Below are 22,776 nucleotides of genomic sequence, written 5' to 3' on the forward strand. Positions count from 1 at the left end.
AGTGTACTCGATGTCTTTAATTTATCTAAAGTCTTCAAGATTCAACACCGATGTACAGTAATTATATAAATGTCAACCGATTCACATAGCTGTCATATCATCAAACAGAGGCAGGTCATTTCTATCTAATGCCACTATTTGCATACTGTCCATCATCATTTGCATCAATTGTTCATATAGCTCCATTACTCATATCCATCTGACCTTTTTCTAATTTAATGGGCAGTCACTGCCATTTATCCTCTAAGGTCCCTTTGTCCTTTTTACCCTATCTCCTCTCACCCAGAGTCAACTCCTCAGGAGACTGGAAGTAGGACCCAAATGTTGATCAGTTTCAAACAAAAGGTGATCTGTACGAGACTGTATACAGTTCAGGAAATATAAATACCAAACAAAAAAGCAAGGTCTAAAAGTAAAGGTGCAGGGACTCCAGAGAGATGCATGAACAAACAGACGGTGCAGGTAGCAAACCCAGAATCAGGACTGAGAGGAAAGGTGAATATGAAATAAGCCTTGAGACAAGGACACTAAACAGATTGATCAACAATGACTTGGAATTGGCTTTATTAGACAGACACATGATGAAGAGGAGCAACAAAACACAAAGCTAGGGGAAGGATGCTGCACATGGAAACACATCACATACATGGAGCATGAAACCACGCATCAACCAAAACAGGGACATCAGCCACAATATGAAAAAAATAGAAAAGGATTTGCAAAGTATGAAAAGAAAATGTGAACAGGATACATGGAGCATGGCTGCATGATCTGGATGAACAACATCAACAAAAACAGAAATCTAACCCCGACTACATGGCAAGGTAAAAGACACATTATGCTGAACCAGCGCTTGGCAGCACATGGATGCAATGACAGGAATCTCAGAAACAGAAACATGAATCTTAACTATGATAATAAACCCAGAACAACACGAGACAGAATGACACAAAGGGCCATGAGGGAAACAAACAATGAAGACACCGGGATGGACATAATACAAACCTGCAGGGCAGTGATGGAGCCGAGCTTATTAAAGTTAGTGTTGAAAACAACAACACCCTAAACAAGCACCACCCACTTATTTTACAAGTAATTTAGATGATTATATATGAGCATGATGTTGATCACCAAAGCAAGAGATGATAAATGACAGAGTGCTTGGCCTGTGAAATATTATAACAGATATCTGCTAGCAGGACATCAGCTTGTACACAGTCCTGTGATCATGATGGGTGAGACTGGACTACAACAGATGCATATCGCCAGGTGTGAAGTGACAGAAACAGGAGCAGGCACAGGGGATGAAGAAGAGGAGGGGCCTGATGGATATTAGATGCAGAGGAGAGGAAGAAGTTAGTGACAAGGAATGAGATGAAAAGTGCAAAAACAAAAACATGCCAGGGTTTAGAATTGAAATCACACAAAAATCCTTTTAATTTTTTGGGGAGCATGTGTGTGTGTGTGTGTGTGTGTGTGTGTGTTGTTTTGTCTGGCAGTTCACCAGTTTTGACGCTATCGTTCAACGAGGACGATGAGAAAAACAAAACAAAAACAGTTAATAATCCCCCCTGTTTTGGCATCCTGAGGCTTGTGGTGCAAACAATTACAATGCAGTGGGAAGGTGGCTGCAGATAAAGAATCTAAATAACCCAAATGTTGCTGTCTCTACTTGGACAGAAACAGCTTTAAATCCATCAGTCTTGAAAAGTTAGCCTCGGCAGGAATTGTGTGAGGAAGAAAAGGGTCATCAAATTGATTATTGAACACATACAATGGATTTTGAATGGGTTTTATTAGCTTTTATAGTCAGTGAAACTCATTCATGGACCATTCGTATTTCAATCTAGAAGTCATAAAAGAGTCGTAAAACTTGAAAATTGAGAGAGGGTCTCACACAACTGCATTACTGCAGTAGAGGCATAAGGCACAGTGGCCACTTTAATATAATCGCACAAGACAAATCCCTCCCTAACTAATCTAATTTGTGAATAAATTACAGAACTGAGGCACATTTTACTGGTTTACATGTAGTGTGTCGCCTCAGCTCTGTGAGGACAGACACATGGAAGTCAAATGCACCTTCATGTTTGCTCATGAGCAGATAGATAGTGGAAATAATTTCCTCAGTCTCTACGCTGTACTGTCAAATAGAGTCAGGGATTAGCACAATCACTCATGTCGAGCTTAGAAAATAATCACTAAACACATGGACACTCATATAGAGCTGTATATATGGACATAAGGACTAGTGAAGTAGTATCCACATTAAATCAAGTACTAACTAAGCCAGCCAGTGCTCACTAATACCCTAATGAATAAATGCATAGTGAAATACCGAATTACAGAATATTAGCTGCAACACCATGAATCCATAACGTGTATCTCCTCTCACGCTTGTATTAAAGAGAAATGATTGCTAGAAAGAGTCAAGAAGGTTGTAACATTTAGCAAAAAAAAGGACAACTGTAAGTTTGATTATTAAATAAATAAATAGTTACCAAGTTTAATTTAATAATAATTTCTGCACTACATGCAACAAGATCTTTTTGCTTCAGTAACCAATCTGTAGGTATATAAGGAATCCCCAATGTGAAAAATGACATTTAAGAGTGTTGTTGTCTCTGTGTGTTTGCCCTGTGATGGACTCCCAACATGTCCAGGGTGTACTCTGCTTTCACTCACAGTCAGCTGGGATGAGCTCTAACACAGCCAACCCTGGGTTGGATAAAGCAATATAGAAGATACTTGAATGGTCTCTCACTGGCTTACAGTTGTAGCATCATAGAAATATATTCCACTCCAAAGTTTAAAAGAGTGAACAGTACAGTCTTTTATCTGAGAGCTTTGGGGGATTCTGACACAGCGCGGAGCCCTCATGTGGTCTCTGAGGAGAATTTGTGGTTGTAAGGGAAAGGAATCCATGGTTGATGCTTGGAGAGAAACAAAGACTTCAGCTTTTGTGATGCAAGCGTCTGTGTTGAGAGCCGGTGAAACTACAAGCCCATTTCTCAAGTGAGGATATGTTGGCACAGTTACCAGAATCACACTATATCATCAGGGAGGTATCTTATCTGATCCCAAATTTAGTCTGCGGCATGACAGCGACACCAGAAATGTGATCATGGACATGAAAAAAGCTTCAGCAGCGACTGGGATGAGGAGTCCCGGAGCAGATGGTACGACCCCGCAGAGATTTGATCTCAACATCACACTGTGAGTCAGGGCTTACATGAAGTCAAATGAGACACTGGTAAAGCCTGAAAATGCACACAGTGTGGCATGTGAGATACATAGACATCAAACATGATTTAATTGGGACATGTGTATTTGAAGCTAATTGTGTCACTATAAAATCAACAACTACATCCTATGTATGACAGTATTGCTCAAAGTACCCAAACATCACCTCCAGGGGAAACAGTTTTTGTGTAGAATTGTTTTTCGGTATTGCTGCAACACTGCTTCATTATGCATTCTTATGCATAATCGTATAATAAAAAAACATTGAATTAAAGCCATAAAATAGAGCTTGTTGAGTAAAACTGAAAAAACTGTTTACCTTCATTTAGAGCAGCAGTATAAAAATACAAACCTGAATATAAATAACAGACCTACTGTGTTGATTTGCCTGATTATTGAGTAACAAAGAGAGTGTTGTATAAAAGGAAAACCTGAATTGAATATATATGCTATGTGGGTTTCCATTGTAAAAATAACAGCAGCTCGAACGTTACACATTGAGGTGGCTGAGCTTCAAGAGGAATAATTCTGTACTGAGCTGTGTATTTATTTGCATGCATGTGGTATGTGAATGTGTGGGTGAGAGACAAAGAGATAGGGGGAGAGGGAGACATCAAAATTGTAAGTGTGTGAGCATTAGCCTAGCCTTGTGAGAGCTGGCTGCCTCCTACTTCTTTGTGTGAAGAAGATGAGATTTCATGGTTTATTTTTTGCTTTGGGCCATAGACCACATGCACAACCATATGCAAAGCACATTAAGGCTGGGGTTTACAAGAGGCACGGGGACACTGGATGGAAGGAACATCCATTAGGTAAAGTTCAAGTGGAAGAAAGGTCTGAAAATGACTGGAGGAGATAGAGAACACTAGCTAAAAAAAGAAGATGCCAAACAGGAAACACAAAAAAATAAATTAGGGTGAAGCATTGAAAGGAAGAAGGAAAAAAGATCACAAACAAAGCAGGGAGTGTGTGGTCTCATACAGGAGGAACAGGAAGAAAAAAAACAAATGAGATAAGTGCAGCTCAGAAGCATAGGTACGGCTCAAGGACACAATTACTGTGAGCAGACATTAAACCATGTGAGGCATGAGTCAGACTGTAGAAGAGTCAAAGTGCTGTGAACAACCAGCATCACCTGTGAAGTCATACAACACACACAGGTAATGACATTCACCCAGTGTGTACCGGAGCAGCTGGATGCTTCCTCATGGGCTTTACAAGAGAATCAAAGTGGGACTGCAGCGTCAACAAGTGTCATGAACTCGAAGCCATTCGACTCTAAATCTAATAACACATTTTCATTCTTGACCTGAGAAGCATCTCATCATGTGAGCAGCAGTGTCAAACTCATTTTAGTTCAGGGGCCACATACAGTCCAATTTGGTCTAAACTGAGCCGAAGATTGAGAGCAAAATAACCGCCAAGCCTATGACAACTTCAAATGGCTCAATTTCTTTTTTATGATTTAAAAATTGGGTTAATTCAGATTTTTTTTTTTGCTTTGTTTTTCACTACAAAAACTGTTATGAAAAACCTGAAATGTTCTGAAAGTACCCACTACACTGTTTTACTTCAGATTAATGTGAGCAAATATCTATCACGTTCTGCAGCCTTTCGCTTGGATATTTCTCAAACATCTTATCTCACGGTCAAGTTATTTCTACTTTGCTTGTAATAGGGTCGCTAACATTCAATGCTGCATCACTGATATCTAGATCATTCAGTTCTGGGCCTCACAATTAGGAACAGCTCTTACTTTAGTCAACATATTGCAGCTAATGTCGTCCTAATTACATTTACATTTTGGAAAGTAATTCCAGGGACTCTCTGGTGGACCAGTTTTGGCCAGTGGGCCACATGTTTGACACAGCTGCTTTAGTTGCTGTTCTGTTTTTATGCAACACAAATTCAAGTGTTTTCCAATGTTGCAGAATTGGAGAGGCTGATGTTTAAAAAAAATAAAAATAAAAAAATCCCAAATGTCACTGTAAATATTGATGAAGATTTATGGTGAGCAGTTTACCTGAATATTGTATTGAAACATGGAACTGTTTGTGAAGCGTTAGTGGGCAGGCTAACCCATTAACATGCGTGTTGCATTATAAACCTGCTTTCTCCCTATGCTCCATTAACTTAGCCTATTGCCTCTCGTAATGAGCGGCTCTGTTACCATTTCACTAAACTCCTGCTTATTGGAGGAAAGGAGCACTTTTTTTCTGATTCAATTAAGATTTAGTGACAGCAGTATGTCCAACAAGGTAAACCTGTACCCACAGTACATGTGGTGCATCGGCAGCCTTAAATACACATTTGTGTATTTAAGGCTATATCAACACTTTAGTCCAGTCTACATCTGGGTCATTTATCTCAGTTGATGTTGCTTTTTGTTACAGTCATTTATTCATGAAATCCTTTCAACCAGGAAGCACCAACATCCAGACTTTAGAGCACAACTTAATGAGTGAAACAGTCATCAGACCGACCCACACAGTGCTGACAGCATTTACGCCAATACATTTTGAAGGAACTATCAACTGTAATCCCTTGATAGTTTGAAGCAACTTGCACATAAGGTGGTGTTTCTGGGTTATGAACAAGTCGGGGTATTTCCAGAGTGAGTTCTTTATGAAGTTCAGTGGGATGTGATTTCTAACCTGTCTTGGTGTTTCCTCCCTTGTATCTGATCTTCTGGATAGCATCCAGCAACGCCTCCTTATTGCTATGGGAACTCAGCTGGAATTCGGTCCGAGCGTCATCGCTGAACTGAGCAATGGCCACCTGGGGAGAGACAGAGGGTGAAAGAAGTTCAAAGCACACATCAAATAAATGTATACAAAGTTAAACTCCCATTTGCCTGAGCCACTTTGGTTTTAACCTAGCTGCAAAGGGAGAGTTTACTGTCATCATCTGTTCTCTCTAATCACGATCTCATTATGGCTGCAAAAGAGTTTCTACTTTTCTGTGTGCAGGTTCATCTCAGCTTCCTCCAAAACAAAAAGCATGCAGCCAAATCATGCCAAGCAGTTTATATGGCATTATTTGGGACTAATAGGGCCAAATGGCAGTGCTCTGAGTCCAAAAACTAAAATCCACCTCATTATCACCTACAATTTCTGTATTCATTCTGAACACCAACATCAGTATCAAACAGATGCTGCTTTGGTTAGCAGAAAGAAATGTTGTGATTATACAAATTAGGTGTGATTAAACAGTCCTACAAAGTAAATACTGTACAGATGGGTTCAGTTGTACGTGACACGTGAAAAGCCAGGACATTTTCATGCTTTTAGGACAAGGTGTAACAAATCACAGGTTTTACCTTCAATCGCCAGTCAGTCATTGCTAGTGGATCTGAACATGTGAAGTTAAAGATGTCACAGGGCAGTATTAGATTTTCTGCATGTCTTGGAGAAAATTCCCAGAAATCTATAAATGTTCAAGCTCCCAAATCAGAACTATAATCAGTCTAATTGCCTGACTCTAAGAGGGGAGAACAACTATCATTACCTCCAGACTGCTAATGGTGCTGTTGTTGGCTCAGGCCGGCCTGCATTTTGCAGCCAACTCTCTCTTTACTGTGCAGCCAACTTTCTCACATTACAGCCAGTGTTTTGCTGCTGGTCGCCTGCAGCCGGAGGGTGATGGGGCACAGCGTGGGTAGCAGGGTGCTTAAGAGCAGACATTACACAAATGAAACAAAAGGGTTTAGCAAGCACCTCTACAGTGTGACAAATGAATCGGCTGAGGTATGCTGACATAGTTTGGGCCGCACAGGAGAAGAAGCACAAATAAATTAGTTCATGGTGACAATAAGGAGCAACAGCCCCAAGTTAGAGCCTGGCATTACTATTGATGAGCCTGATGAATGAGAAACAGTCAAAGGCAAGGGAGAGAGGTAATATTCATTGTGGTGATTGGATTAAAAAAACAAACTTGTGAATTGGTTGATATTGTATTCGCCATCGCTCCAACCAATTGTTTATTCCAGCTTTCTGTGCATCAAGATTTAACTTATTAATCCAGCTTTTCCTGCCAGACAACTATTGCTGTCTGGCACACAACACCGCAGCAGCAGCAGCAGCAGCAGCAGCAGCAGCAGCAGCAGCAGCAGCAGCAGCAGCAGCAGCAGCAGCAACAACAGCAAATGAGCGGAGTTAATCGAATACCACTCAGCAACAAAAAGTGCTTCCATGAAAGTAAAGATTGACCCACTGGGGGTTTAAAGTTCTGTCTCACTTTCCTAAAGTTTTCTATATAGATAGCAATCTGTGGTCATGCCGATCCCTCAGGGAAGTGTCAAACAAAAATTGGGTGACTATCTGCTCCAACGCATCCCTCCAATATCAATTAATGCCACCATCAGCACCTTTCCCACACAGGAAATGAGCCAAAATTACACGGGGTCACAAACACAAGGACTGACATTGAATTATAGATTTTTACCAGGGCCAAATGTTTGAGATGTCCATATTTTATTCTGCCTGGAAATGACAACTGACACATAGAAATTAAAGAAGTAGTTGAAAAATTATGGGTATTACAGTGTGAAAAGAAAGCTGCATAGCTTAATATGTCATCTAATCATTTCATTATGTTGAGTGAAGATCTACTTTTTGTAGATTCTAAAGAGAAAAAAGAGGGATATTTTTCCTGTGCTTTTCATGTGTTAATGTTAAAATGAAAAATGATCAGAGACAGGGGAGAACTAAGAATACCTGGGCAGAGCCCCCCCCCCCCCACCCCCACCTACCTTTGTCCTGCTTGGTAGCAAGGGCAACAATATTGTTGATTAAGAGCTTTTCAGTGTCAGAAAAGTTTTTGCTTTTTTCAGTTTTTGCTGTCTTTATTAGAAACTGGCAAGACTGGGATGGGAACACTCCAGGAGATAGAGAGAAAAGAGAGAGGGGGTGACAATACCCCTGTTGATGACATAATGACAGAACATTTGCAATTCCCATATCAATCCAAACACTTTCCAACAAGAAACTCTTGTGGAACCAAACAAACCTTAGCAGTATTTTTAAGATATAAGCATAAATAGATTATCGACCAAAGAAATATGAATATCAGCAAAAGAATGACAGGCAGCCAAGAAAACCGGAGGCCCGGCCAGTTCTGGTCGGAGGACAGCCATCTCCCAGTAGCCCTGCACCCTCACCCACGGCCCACATCCGCTCCTCCCAGGGCAGAGGTTTTTGAGGGGTGTAATGAGCTAAATTTGACTCCATGCTTGACAATATGGCAGCAAAACAATGAGACTGGAAAGTCTGCATAACCCAGTTGATTCTTTGAGGCCCCATAATCTTTCTTTTCACAAGGATTATCACCTCCATACTTAAAATTCTCTTTTCTGTGAATGATTTTCTGAGCCATATTGTAGCACAAGATATGTAATTTCTATATTTCATCATTATTATGGTTTTCAGTGTGGCCAATGTTGGCTGGGACCCCAGCATCTGCTTTACATTATATTCCCCCTGAGCGTGCAAAAAAAGGGCTAAAACAAAGAGAATAAATTACAAAGGGACTGTGAAAAAATTAAAAGCCTTCAGCACATTTGGATTTCTGTTAAATTATGGTTCTATCCAAACGGGCTCTGCAGTAATTTTCACTAGATTCAGACGTTTAGACTAGACACGGGAACCACTAGCAGTTATGAATGTAAATACCAGTGCCTCGGGGAAACTCACAGAGACATTATTCAGAGTGAGGTGGTGGAGATAATTTAGACAGCCTAACCCTTGTAATAATGGATAGGGCAAAAGAAAAAAAGGTTGGATTCTGTTATAGTTGAGGTAAGCTCACTGTGCGTTTAGGCATCGCTGCACTTTAGACTGACCTGGGTGCCATCTGGGCCAATCAGATCCAGTGATCCCATCGTGCTGTAGAGGAAACGTGTGATCTTCATGAAGTTGTCATCACCAATGGACCAGGAGCCATCGACCAGGAACACCAGGTCCGCCTTGGCCTCCTTACACACTAAACAGACAGATGGATATGGCTTATAGATTTAGTCATTACATCATTTTTGTCTCTGCAAGTTACAAAAAAAAAAAGAAAAAAAAGGTTATTTCATGCTGGATGAAGGTCAGCAAAGGACAAGTCATAAGCAGAATGTTAACTGGCTAATGTATTCCGACACTGAGTAAATATGCAAACTGTGAAGCACTGCAAATATACCTCTGGAAAAAGGTAAATATTCACCGGCTGGGTCTTCAGAGCTATCTGCACAGTCAAATTCATAGGAATAAAAGGTACAGAGCACACACACGCACACACTTTCAAACGCACTAAAATGTTCTCAATCCAATATTATAAACTGCTCATTGATATTCCCAATACTGTAGTGACTCTTTCCATCGGCCTTTATTTTTCTCATGTTTCTCAATGATTCCCAGTAGCCTAACCATTACTGCTGTAAAGTTGTCTTGTGGTTTTAACAAGTTTTCAAACTCCAGGATTCTGCTCAAACCCAAACTCTTGTTTATGACTATGTCAGACACTATAAATTTTGGGGAGAAAAAAAATTGCGAAACAGTTGTAAATCCAAAGGCAACCAAGGAGACGAGAAGAGGTGGTCTTCTACTTTTGACTTCAAACTGAAATTCTATTGATTCAGTTCCACTTAAAACCATAACAACTACAAAGAAAAGCACAAACAGTCTATTATATCCACAAATTCACATCCACAAAAAAAATGGCAATACCTTTTTTTTTTTAATTCAAAAATGAAGGAAGGAATTTATCCGCCAGCTGGCACTCTTGCTTCAACAAAAGATAAGTGGTCTACAGGCCTGTCTGGAGAGTTTCCATGTTCTTATTGTGCATTTGTGGGATTTCTACGGATTCTCCATTTTCCTCTTACAGTCCAATAACATGTCTATGAAAACAAGTGGTGTCCCAGAATTGACCCAAGGTGTGTGTGTGTGTGTGATTACTCGTCTGTGATGAACTGGTGACCTGTCCGAGGTGTACTCTGCCTTTTCCCAAATATCAGCTGGGATTGGCTCCAGCACCCCGTGACCCTCGGGCAGATAAACTGCATGTAGAAGATGGATGGACCGACAGATTGATGGATGAGTGGATGGATTCCTGAGCTATGGTCCACAATACAGCGACCCAAGCAAACCCAAACTCGATGAGGTTTTACACCTTTCCATAGTACATAAATCTCATAGACAAGCAGCTATGCGACCTCTGAACACTTTCTGACCACGTCTTCTCTGTTTTTTGTCTTTGCTGACATCATTGTGCTGTACAGCTAAATATCTTCAACCAGGAGAGGGATGCCGAGACAAGATATCACATGATATTATGAAAACATTTTTAAGCCTTAAATCTCCCAACTGTCCTCGCTTTCACTGCATTTCTCATCAGCAGTTCAGCTGATTCATCTCTTTTGCCAGTTGAGATCTCCATTTTCTACCTGCTGTCACGTCGTCGTTCATCTCTCTGACTCTTGCCGCCACTTTGCTTCATGTGGCTCCTGTTGTTTTCATTGTGCATCTCTCTCTTGCTTAGAGAAAAACACACGTCTCACTTTTTATTTCCCATCTCTGTTGTTCTGTCCGGAGCAAAGGTTGCCTGCCATTACAGATTGAGCTACCAGCGTGACAAAGGTCAGACACTTGGACAGACATGTTTACAGAGGGGCTCAGCAGGTGTGTCGGTTCATGTCTGTGGACTTCGTGTTGCAGGGCGATCTTTTACCCAAGCGAATCAGACAGGTGGAGAGTGGGACTGTGAACTTAAACATTTCTTCAGTGATCTTTCAAGGTCCATCTTAGAATTTTTAAAATTACTTGTGCATCCTATCTGCTCTTACTATTGTGGTTCCATGCAACAATAAAGGACAATTCTTTGACATTTAGCTATTTTAAAAAGGTGAACATTCTAATTATCTCTGTAAAGAAAACTGTTTCACAGTTGCCTTAGCTCGTACATGCACAATGCAACAAGGTTAGTAAGCTGGAGTTCGATCCCCATATCTCTGCCAAATCTGAATTAATAAGCTAATAAACTATGATTAAGTTAGTATTTTTTTTAATTTTTACATTAGCCGCACACATTAGCCAGAGTACATTTCAGACAACGAAACAAGAATTGTACTGGTTATATAGTCCCAAATAACCCTCCCTGTTTTGTATTACCGGTACTTGTTTCTCACACTACATTTCATTTCAGGTCAGTACTGATATCTTGAATATTGTTATGACAACTAAAACTTAAAAAACCTCCACAAAGATCTCATGTAGCTATTTCAAAATATATTTTCAGTAAAATCTCTAATCTAAAGTAATGCTCTATGCACTTTAGGTGAACTAAAATTGTGGACCAAATAGTTCTGAAGCCAAGTGTTTGTGGTTTTATCAGCTTGAAGATTTTTGATCAAGACTGGATTATAAGAAAATCTCACCAACCAATATTTAAATTTCAATGAAAACTCTGTTGATATAAATGGTTATCAGCAGGTCTGAAAACACAGCACAGATATTGTTGCCATAAGATGGAGTGCTAGATTATACTCACAGAAGCAATGGCTTCTGTGACTTTTCCTGTGTGTGTGTGTGTGTGTGTGTGTGTGTGTGTGTGTGTGTGTGTGTGTGTGTGTGTGTGTGTGTGTGTGTGTGTGTGTGTGTGTGTGTGTGTGTGTGTGTGTGTGTGTGTGTGTGTGTGTGTGTGTGTGTGTGGTGTGTATATTGATGAAATGCTTCTTGCTCACCTTCTTTTGGAGGCGGGATGGTGGGTGGGGGTTCAGTGGTGGGCGGTTCAGTCGGAGCCTGAGTGGGTGCCGGCACTGGAAACATGCAAGACCAGACACAGAGCCAAGACAAGGTCATCAATCATGATGGCAGTGACAAGTGACACTGTCCTTCGGGTTGTCTGTGGATGACTGATGCATGTGTGCATGTGCAGAAAAACACAGAGTAGATAATCAGGCACATTAAGACACAGCAGTTAGTTTCTATTAACATGACAAATCGTTAATCCAACACCGTAGCTTTGGATCGTGGCAGAAATGACGATTTCAAAGTCATTTACAGCACATGTTCTACCATCACAGAATGAAACCAAACTTCATCTTGCTTCATCTGACTTGCCCAGCATCTGTAGATTCATGGACAGCAAGAGTCCTACTTTCATCAATCAACTGCTGGTCTGACCACAGGCTGTTTTGAGGAGTCAAAAACAGCCCCGGGTAATAGTCTGACTGAGGGCCAAGCCAATTATTCTGTAGAAAGTAGTGATTTCTATCAAACCGGTATGCAGCAAGCAAACTAGGAAGATCAAAGACTGCACAAAGATGAGGAATATAATTCATTACAGTAGAAAAAAGAAATTACCACAACAAATATTTCTCAAGTAATGTCACAGTAAAGTCACAAAAGGGACCATGAGGTAATAATAGATTTAATTAAATCACAAATTTTGGTATTTGGCTCTAGCAGCAAAATCTATGCCACAAGTTTAAGACGAGACCAAAGAAAAATAATAGATAATTGTGCAAAAAAAATGAAGGGATTGATGGTGCACCTCTGATCTTGAATAAAGTGTAGGACTGTAATTTGGCTGCTTGAGTTGAAGCAGGTTTTTTTTCAATGTATTTGTTGCTGTATTGAAGAGTGGGTGTGTAAATCAAGAAGGGAGCTGCAACAAGTGACATCCGGAACGTGGGTCCTTTGTAATATAGCTGGCTTTCTCTGGGACTGGTCAGAGTAACTGTCTCTGAGGGGAGGTATTGGTCTGTTGATGAAGTGGTCTGCCACCGTCACCACTCAATGCAGAAAGCTGAAGAAGCACAAGGTGCATCAATAGGTCGGGAGGCTTTGTGGCTGACTGATAAACATGAAACAGCAATAGAACCACAGAGGCAGGTTTGCTTCAGCTTCAGCTTGCGGCCTCTGTTCTACCTTCTCTACCTGAAGGGAGATGTTTGAAGTCCAGGTGAGGTCAGCTGAGATGTGGACACCAAGGAATTCATACTTGCTCGTGTGTGCAGAGGGGAGCGTGGGCCAATTCTCTGAAGTGTAGTCTCGTCGGGAACTTTACTAACTGATTTGGCACTGACTTTGACAGATTTAATTAAAAAAAAGTTGTGTTCATGTTGTGTCCCTGTGAAAGACTGGTCATAATAAAAACTAATTGAGACATTACATCATACAATTACAGTTACTGCTATTACCACTAAACGTTTGTATGTCGTATATGTAGATGCATGTCTGTTCAGTGCACCGTTTATTAGTCATTATCTGTGCTGCTGTGACAAAACATTTTCCTGCACTGGATCAATAAACAATAGCCAATTACCTACTTAGATACCTAACGGTTATAATTGCATGATAGCTGCATTCACTTTACATTGCATAAAAATAAATGACTGTTTAGCTTACAGTACATTTTTATCATCGTCTGTGTGTGTGTGTGTGTGTGTGTGTGTGTGTGTGTGTGTGTGTGTGTGTGTGTGTGCGTGTGTGTGTGTGTGTGTGTGTGTGTGTGTGTGTGTGTGTGTGTGTGTGTGTGTGTGTGTGTGTGTCTTTTCAAGCAACGATTCCTCTATCTATAAGCGGGTTGTGAGGTGAACCCTCTTGGTCCCTGGAGCTGTGCGGCTCAGCTCACCTCATCAGCAGACCACTGGACTGCAACAACAGAATCCATCTCTTTTCAGACAGACACTGCAACTTTCTACTTTTTTTTTTTACTTCAGAGGTGAGGCAGATGCATGGCAGAAGGTGGCCACAGGGGGACAAATGGACAAAACAGACATAAAAGGAGATTTGGAGAATTAACATTGGAAAATTCGGTATGAAGCAAAAACACAAGAAAGAAAGGAGTGAGTCTCGTCGGTAGATGACACATTCATATAATTAGATGAATCAAAGGGAAGCGTGCGACTCATACTAAGATGTGCTGATGAAACTTCCACATTTTTGCTTTAAATGTTAATGATAGCATTTGTTGTCTTCATGGAATATATAAAATATACAAAGCCTCTGTGACATACATGTCATGTCAGTGATGGAGACAGATGGTCCCTCCATTTCTTGCATTCGCGTGTGAATGCTGATCTGATATTGGCTGCTGGGAGTCAGGTCATAGAAGCACTGCCGGGAAGCTCCGCCTCCCAGGCTCACTTCCTGCCTCTGACCATCTGTAAGAGAACAGCATATGAACAAATATGACTTGGAGTTGACAAATCAACATTCGCGAAATCCTGACAAGATCAAGTCAGATGGAAATGGGTACTTTACATTAACACATTAAAAATCAATCTTCTGTATCATATTTAAGTCATGATGCTGAAAAATGATGAATTGGAAGATACCTATGCTCAAGGACACTATAAACCTGTGAAATATATCTGCTCACGACACCTGTGAATTCCAACAAGCTGAAACGCAGGTTTGCAGGGTATTTCTTAAATCTGAACAGCATTTGCTGATTCCCTTAGGGTTTGGGAAAACTTGCCTGCCACATATGCATTAGATGCTTCTTGCTCATACGCACCTGAGTCTGACAGAGAAACCTGAACATCACCTCGAAGGATATGTCACAGAACTCCAAGCGCATCTCTGATTTGCAAAACATTACTGTGAAGTCAAGTCTGGAAGATACAATCACTCTTTCCAAAATGCAATGTGGGCGCCTTAAAAATATAAGCAATGGGGAATTTCACAGAGGTGAATGTGTTTCTAGAAAAAGTCCTGTTGTAGTTGACTTGTATTAATGCAAATCTAATGTACACGATCTCAGAGCTGCCAAAGGGATCCGCAGTACCTCCATAAGCAGACCTCAGACCCACTATTGACAACTCAAGAGGAGACCCTCACATTTGCATGAGGAGTTGTTTTGCACAAAACTGACCACTTTGCACTGCGTTCTCTGGAACTAACAGAGGAACTAAGTTATTGTAGGCCTTTCATAATATTCACAGGTTTTATGACCCCAGCAGCTCCTCTTACATAGTTGGAAATTAATTTTTGAAGTTTGCAAAAACAACAATTTTATTATAATGCAAAGAGAAGGTGGGATTTATGGTAAAACATGGTCAGCACTCATTCACTCTGATTTTCAAAAGTTCAAGTGAAACTTTAAATGAGCCTTCTGGTGACTTACTCACAGATGAATGCCTCGTGAAAAGAAGACACTTAAAGATGAAAAGACATAAGAATATGCAGCTTCACTTAATCAGTATCCCAGGAGAATACAAAAAAAAAACCTTACAAAAACTTCCCAATGATAACTTTCCCCTTTCTACTGACTCTTCCTTGTGGACTTCATACTGCAAACATTTAGTGTTTGTTCTGAAAAGCTGTACACAGACAGAATCACACAGAAATAAAACAACAAAGATTCATGTTGGCAGCCAAAACTGGAATAAGGGAGAATCACGTATAAAGTACACACTCTAATGGCTGCCAATTGTCAGTGACTTTAGTCTAATTCTATTTCCTAATTCGTCTCTCATCATCGTCACTCAGTGACAAATCAGCTCCTCCTCCTCGCAGGAAACATCTACTGAGGATAAAGTTCAGGGAAACAGCTGTCTGAGAGACTCCCCACTTTTCCATCTGAGAAGGTGTTTAAGCAGCTTGTTGGCTCTGCCAGCGGATTAAAACAAATGACACAAAGATGAATGGAAAAATATGTGAGGAAGATAAAAGAGAGAAATTTGCCTCTCTCTTTTTGCTGTCTATTGTCTGACAGTAGGAAGCAATAAAAGGTGTATGCACATCACTTACTTTATTTCTCCTTCAAGTAAAAGGAGTCTTATTCATGACTCTAATCTCTACATTCATCAACCAACTCTCCAGCTTCCCATTTGTCTCAATCAACAATAACCTCCGCTCCAACCGTCTACGAGAAACCCGTGAGGAAAATCCATTTTAAAGCCCAGCTACAATTTCATATCTTCCCTGTTTTTCTCTTATAATAAGAGCTACATTCAATTTCCACTGAGTGCTGTCATTGCCCTAATATTGTACATGCTGAATATTTAGTTTTTAAATGTCAATGAGCCCATTTCTGTTCTAAATCGTTTGACTCCCCTGACCTGAACAGAGGTTAGAGACACAGAAAGTATTATATTGCAAATATTAGTCAAATTATTATCCAATGCACATGCCTACATTTAAGACGTATTCTTTAACATTTCCATTATGGTAAAATACCAAATTGTATAGTAGAAAGAGCATGATATGTGATTTTACTGCTTCAGACAGAAAACACTAAAAATGAGCACAACAGACAATGATGCCCTCTATTATTTCATTTTTTTTCTAATAATACATGTAGTATTTTATACATACTATATATTATGGTTGTTAAACATACAAGTGTAAAAACTGGCCAAACCGTGTGGTGAAGGCTGAGAAGCAACATGATTTTATCAAAGTAAGTCTGAAAAACAAGCTCTATACATTCGTTTTTTAGAGTTCATTAAAGCTGAAAAATGTTCAGAATGTACCCGTACTTCTTTGCACTAAAACTGAGCTAGATTATATAGGTTATTAGGGAAACCTTTCACTGCCCCACTGAGATCACACTGGGGTGTTTGTGGCCCCAGAGCTGAAATGACTGTAACACTGCTGATATACACACTCTTTAATCTGCCTGATACACTTTAACATTATCACATTATGAGGGATTCAGAAAAAAAAAACCCTTTAGGGCAGATGATGATTAAAACACAAACCACAAATTGCCGTGTTACATGGCTCAACCTGGTGTTCAATAGAACTGCAATAATATACATACTTTCCAGAGCTGGTTGTGTAATGGGAAGAAAATCCATCGCTGGAATATATTGGAGATACTGTAACTTTACTGCAGATTTTATATGAGCCTGTGCGACACAACCAAGAGCCCTCTGAGGACAAATAGAAATAAAACTTGAACTTGAAGTTGTGTGAGTGGGTCGACTGCAAACTACTCTCCTGTTGCCAGGACAAACTACACAACAGTTTTATTCACTGTGTTTTGAAATGTTGGACACTTGGCTCAATGGAGAGGATATAAATAAAATAAAAGTGAGCTTTAAGTGACACATAGATTTTTTTTTACTGATGGGCCTAATTAAAACATATTCAAGTGTTAACTTGAGCTAATTTTCCTCCACCTCTGCTGTCCATATTTTCTTCATCTTGTCCCCCTTTTTTTCCTTTGATTGGAGCCATCTTTGCATTAAACAGCCTCTAAAGGTCATACTACGGTTGTTATTCCTTTTACTTGCAATGCGATGACATGCAATTCTCAAAGCAGTTTCCTCCCAAGTCATTTATTGTCCATACAGTATCTCCCTTTTCAGTCTGCAAACAGGGAGATTTATGAATATCCTGTCTGAATTGAACCACTGCCATATGAGAATGACAGAAATATATAGCACTTATTTCCTCAGAGGCTCATATCAATATGAGCCCAGATGACGATGAAACACAAATATAACTGATACACATGTACACATTCATCTTCGCAAAGATTCACACAGGATTACTTGTAGAGTACATTCAATGATATGATGCATGTATTATCTATCCTCCCTAGACTAACTAAATTTGATCCTAACCTTAGTCCTCAAACTGCATCTTGAGCCTTAAACGTGTGCTAAATGTTGTGAAGTCCAGCAGTGCTTTCAGGTTAAATCCTCACAAAATGGCCAAACCAAAAACATACATTTTTGATGTGCCTGAGACATTTTTCTGACGACTGACTGTAAATCTATAAGAAAACATATTTTCCTCCCATTTTCTGAATCCTGCCGCCTCCCCAAATATCACAACTCCAGTAAAGCTTTTGATTTACTGACTGAAATGTATTCCAGTCACTTCGCTGGAAAAGAGGCTTGTTTCAACAGTGTGGACCGGTGAAACATGTTGACTGAAGGTGCACCAAGAAAATCTGCTGAGAGAATCTGTCCACTGCATGTCTGTACTGCTCCTTTATGCAACTCAACTTTTGCATGAATAAATTCTGTACTTTTTGGGGGTTTTGCTGCAGTTAAAAGGTGTGATCTCAGCCTGCAAGGTGATGAGTTTAGACTTAATTTGAACTGCATAGGTCAATTGAATTAGAGTGACCTGCATGACTGATGTTGTATTCTTAGTCGTAAGAAGAAGGTAATGAAAATCCTGCAGCATAAATTAACTTCATCATCTTTTAAAACTGAGATTGGGAATTGGATTGGACTAGGATGGGAAAACACACAGAAGTATATAAGAATAAACTGGCATGCACCGCATGTACAGTGTTAACATTCAATGTGAGGCCCCAGAAGTCTTCAGTTAACAGGGTTTGAAAAAAAATTGGCCACACATTGCTCCATTATTCATTGGAAGGATGTGAACATATCACAACAATAAGTGTACTTACTGAGAGTAGACTGTATGGAGACTCTGTATAAGGAGGCATGTAGAAGAGGCTGCCATTGAACACACATGCTGTTGGGACGAATCTGGTAGGTTGACACACCAGACACCCCGAGAAACACTGAAGAAAGACAAAAAGCCAACAGCAGAGAGGTTACAGTGAGACAAACATCTTGGAGCTTTATTGTATCTATGCAACACCAAATTGACAAAGAGCCCTGAACCTTTATTTCATGGCCTGCTGCTACGTGAAATTTAACAGCGTGTTACTCTTGTTAGGTGTGAAGAGTGCAAATGTGTCTTTACAGATGGCCACTGCTACATTATTCATTTTGGTTTTAATATAAGTAGACGTTAGAAATTATAAAGTAAATTAGTGAAGACTAGTATGACCATTGGAGAGGTGCTGCATGATGCAGCAAAATGCAAAACACCAAAAATCATTTAAATATTTGATGCTCGCTTGAAAGTGAAATTTTGGTGTAAGCAGACCTCCCAGGAGTCCCACTTTCCTTTGACTAACTCTTCGTTTCTTTTGTTGTTTGTCCCTTGTTAGCGGAATTTGCTGATGTTATCGAATAAACCTGGCTCCCAGACCAGTAAATGGATTTTTTATGCTGGAACCATATGGCAGGTGGCTCATTTTAAATACTCTTGAATAATGCATTTGACAATCCATCATTACTTTCAATAATATGCAAAGATGCACAAAAAAAACCCTTCCCTCTTGTGCACACAGGTGTACAAACTCTGCTGGCAGGCATTGCATAGAAAGTGTGTGAGGCTCAAAATGAAAATAATAATAATGTTTGCAAGGAAAATGATCAAGAATCAATATGAATGTCTAAATTTAGCACATCTTATTACATTTGGAACAATGGAGGCCCCCCCAATGGGAAAATAGATTTTGTTCATTCACCCTTGCACATGATTGAGTTCAAATATTTTCTCACTTTTATACACGAATAATATATTAATTCAGCTCACGGTATTTACTCCTTCACCAGTGCTGCAAAAAATAATGTTCACTGCTCATACAGCTAAATATAAACCACATAAAACGTAATTCAAGGGAAACCTGTGTAATTTATGGCAATGGTCCTCCAAGTGTCAATAAACGTGTTTTATGCTGCATGTTTGTATTGTAATTTATTGGTGCAAACATGCCAGTTGGTTCCCATGATAAGGCTCCAATGACTGCAGTGCATCCTGGGAAATATGTTATCCACCCTATTAGAGTGATGAATGATTGAATGCATCTCTGGTAATACATCAGGGTAGCTCAAATGTAACGTTAAAAAAAAAAAAGGACAATGATTTAACTAAGCCCTGCGTAACATGGGGAAATGTGATACATCTGAAATTGTATCAGTGCACTGGGAACTCATTGCATCTGACACTAAATATTTGTTCTGCTGAATATTCAGAGACAAATGTTTAATCCCAGGCCAGCGGTGCAAGGTAACATACTGCTGGTTGCAGCATGGAAAAAAAATACCCAAAACGATAGAAAAATGTGGATCGCAAACGTAATCTATATATATATATATATAAATAGTATAAAAACATACATATATAGCTTTGTTGAAGTGTCTTAAAAGAGCAGGTGAGGAAAGAAAAGTTGTCAAAAAGAAAAAAAAGAAAAGAAAAAACAGGCCTTGTTTCATTTGGTGCCCCAACAATGCCCAAGTGCCAAGTTTGAATATGGAGCGTTGTTAAATCTACATGTCAGTGCCTCATATTTCATCTTTCTCTCCTTATGAAACCATCTTTCATTATGAGAGTTTTATAGAGACAGGAAAGCATGAGGGAGCTGTAACTCATCCTGCAGGGGTGTGATTAAAGAACAGATGAAGGATGGCACAGTGCTGCAGCACAAATTAATAAAAAAGAAATCCTCTGAATTACAAGAATTCTCCTTTATTTACAGATCATGTGCAAATCAAACAATTAGCATTTCATTTTCACATCGTACTGCTCAGCATTGTGCTTTGAAGTTAAGTAAAAATGCTTTCCCCAAAAAATTTCAGAGAACTTTTTGCTGTGTACCAATCAATGTGAAATTCATGAGCTATTAAAATGAGAGATTAGTTATGTCTGTGCCACTATTTGGTCCCTGTGGAGCAATCAGACATTAAGATCAAGAGGCAACAGCACATTTTATAGTTTCGGGGCACAGCAGTTTTCGAAAAGCACATGTAAAGTCAGTGACTCTAGTGTTTGGATATAGTGAAGGAGTACTGAAAAACTTAAGTATGCAGACATACTGGTACAACGCAACAACTTTTCTCTTTTTCTATCTACAACTGGTGTCAGTCTCCAGCTTCCTCTGTGTATTTGTTTTTAATGAGAGTGGCATTAAAACCTGTATTCAGTCTTACTGAGCCTGCTGATAGCAAATCTATATGCAAAAGGGATTGTTCTCACTGGCCGACAGGGAAATATTAATATCCCCGTGTCTTATCTGTCTGTTTGCTAAAGTCTCAATGGAAATCAGAGCACAAGATATCAGCAGGTATTTAATATGCATGTTGTACCGTTCCCACACTCTTTAAACTACTCCGTCTCCTCTCCTGCTCTTAATAGTCACGCTGTCCTTTCTGAGAAATCCGGAGTGAGAACTTCAGGTAGTGGAGTCCCAATTGTAGCTCATTTAGATAAGATTTATTCAGCCTTTTTTTTCCACCTGAAATAAGTGAGATTCTTCTTTGTGAAAGTTAAAAAGAACATGACTTTATCAATGCTATCACAAACCTATTTTCTGTTTAAAAGTAGCTTGCATGTAACATGTCTCCTTTCAACGTGCAGACAGATATCAGAGCTGCTCTTTGCAGCTTTATAACAAAATAAAGGTACTTACGTGTCTTAGCGCTCACTGGCTGGGGCTCACTTTGCCCTGTGGGGTAGAAAGCTGTCACCTGAACACTGTACTCTGTCCCGCTCTGCAGGTTCAGAAGGAGCATGGAGTTCACATCTTCACCCACACTTTTCTCCAGAACCGGGCCTTGAACTGAGAAACACAGGAGTACAGACGAGGTGAAGACTAGCTGCATTTCAGAATATGCACTGCAAACCAAAACAACAAAACCCTATGTTGAAGACTGTAATGAAGCATTCAAATGTGGACATTTTGTCAGCTAAGGTATGCAACAGAGTTGAGTCAACATGAGACAGTTATGGTGTTTGTTACAACTCTTCACCAGATTTTTGTTTCAATTTCAACTCATGTTGGCAGCATGATTTTATATACATAGATTATTTTCAATGTGTGTATCAATAGCAGCCTTGGCTGTTTGCTGCACATTCAATTCTGCAATGTAGTACAACACAATTGCCCCAAGAAGAAATCAGAGTTTGCCCTCCTGTGACTGCTTGTAACACTTTGCTATGAAAAATTGAAAAGCTATTTTCAAGTATGAAAAGTATTTTTTTGTTGTTTAAAAGACTGTAATCGGGGGCCGTTTGGCACCTCAGGCGCTTGCGCATGATCAAATCCAGCCTTCGCTGAAAAAAGTTTGGGCCCTGCGGCATAGATCAAGAACCTTTTCCTTTGGTAGTCGGTGGTCTCCACAGGTTTAATGCTAATTTTGCAGGGAGTTTTCACTGAGAGAATGGGGCTTGAACATGGAAGCTCACACTTGTACATATGTGCACACACAGCATTGTCAGCTGTGGGCTTCATTAATGCATGTTCATGAAGAGAACTTCTTTCAAGATCTACATTTAAGGAAAAAAATATTTATATGCGTGTACAAGTTCACTGGAAATGAGATGGACATAGATATAAAATAGAAACTGATTGAAGAAACAGCAGTTCTTCCCACCATGCTCTGAACATGCTGTTTGTCATGAAAAGACAATAATAGACATGCAACTAGAAAATATGAAAGGCCACAAAGTTCAGCCATGAGAGTGATCACTATTATGGAATTAATATTGAATAACCATATTGTTCAAATTAAGAACTTCAAATTCAGCGTACATTAAGTCATTAGAGCTTTCATTCAGGTTCTCTTATATTAGTAGAATATTAGGGAAACACAGGAAGTTCAGCATTGATCTGAGAATTGCAGCTACACAATAGACAGTAAGGTATTTTTTTCATATAGCTGGTCCACCAGTTGGGTCCTATTTGTAATTATGAGAGTCATACCGGCACCGAAAACACAAC

The 22,776-nt window shown here is 39.7% G+C and overlaps 1 protein-coding gene across 3 annotated transcripts in view; it reads right to left on the reverse strand.

The window, feature by feature from the left end:
* The window catches only part of col14a1a (collagen, type XIV, alpha 1a), a 144,597-nt gene that overhangs the window by 62,001 nt on the left and 59,820 nt on the right, over positions 1 to 22,776 (reverse strand). For all 3 annotated transcript variants that reach the window (XM_080501030.1, XM_080501029.1, XM_080501028.1), the window contains 6 exons: positions 21,466 to 21,615; positions 18,610 to 18,726; positions 14,246 to 14,392; positions 11,966 to 12,040; positions 9,083 to 9,222; positions 5,898 to 6,021 (listed from right to left, as the gene is read on the reverse strand). In XM_080501030.1, the coding sequence (XP_080357156.1) occupies positions 5,898 to 6,021; positions 9,083 to 9,222; positions 11,966 to 12,040; positions 14,246 to 14,392; positions 18,610 to 18,726; positions 21,466 to 21,615 (753 nt within the window). The remainder of the gene's footprint in view (positions 1 to 5,897; positions 6,022 to 9,082; positions 9,223 to 11,965; positions 12,041 to 14,245; positions 14,393 to 18,609; positions 18,727 to 21,465; positions 21,616 to 22,776) is intronic.

Source organism: Blennius ocellaris (genome assembly GCF_963422515.1).
Source record: "Blennius ocellaris genome assembly, chromosome: 8".
In the NCBI taxonomy this organism is placed as follows: Eukaryota; Metazoa; Chordata; class Actinopteri; order Blenniiformes; family Blenniidae; genus Blennius; species Blennius ocellaris.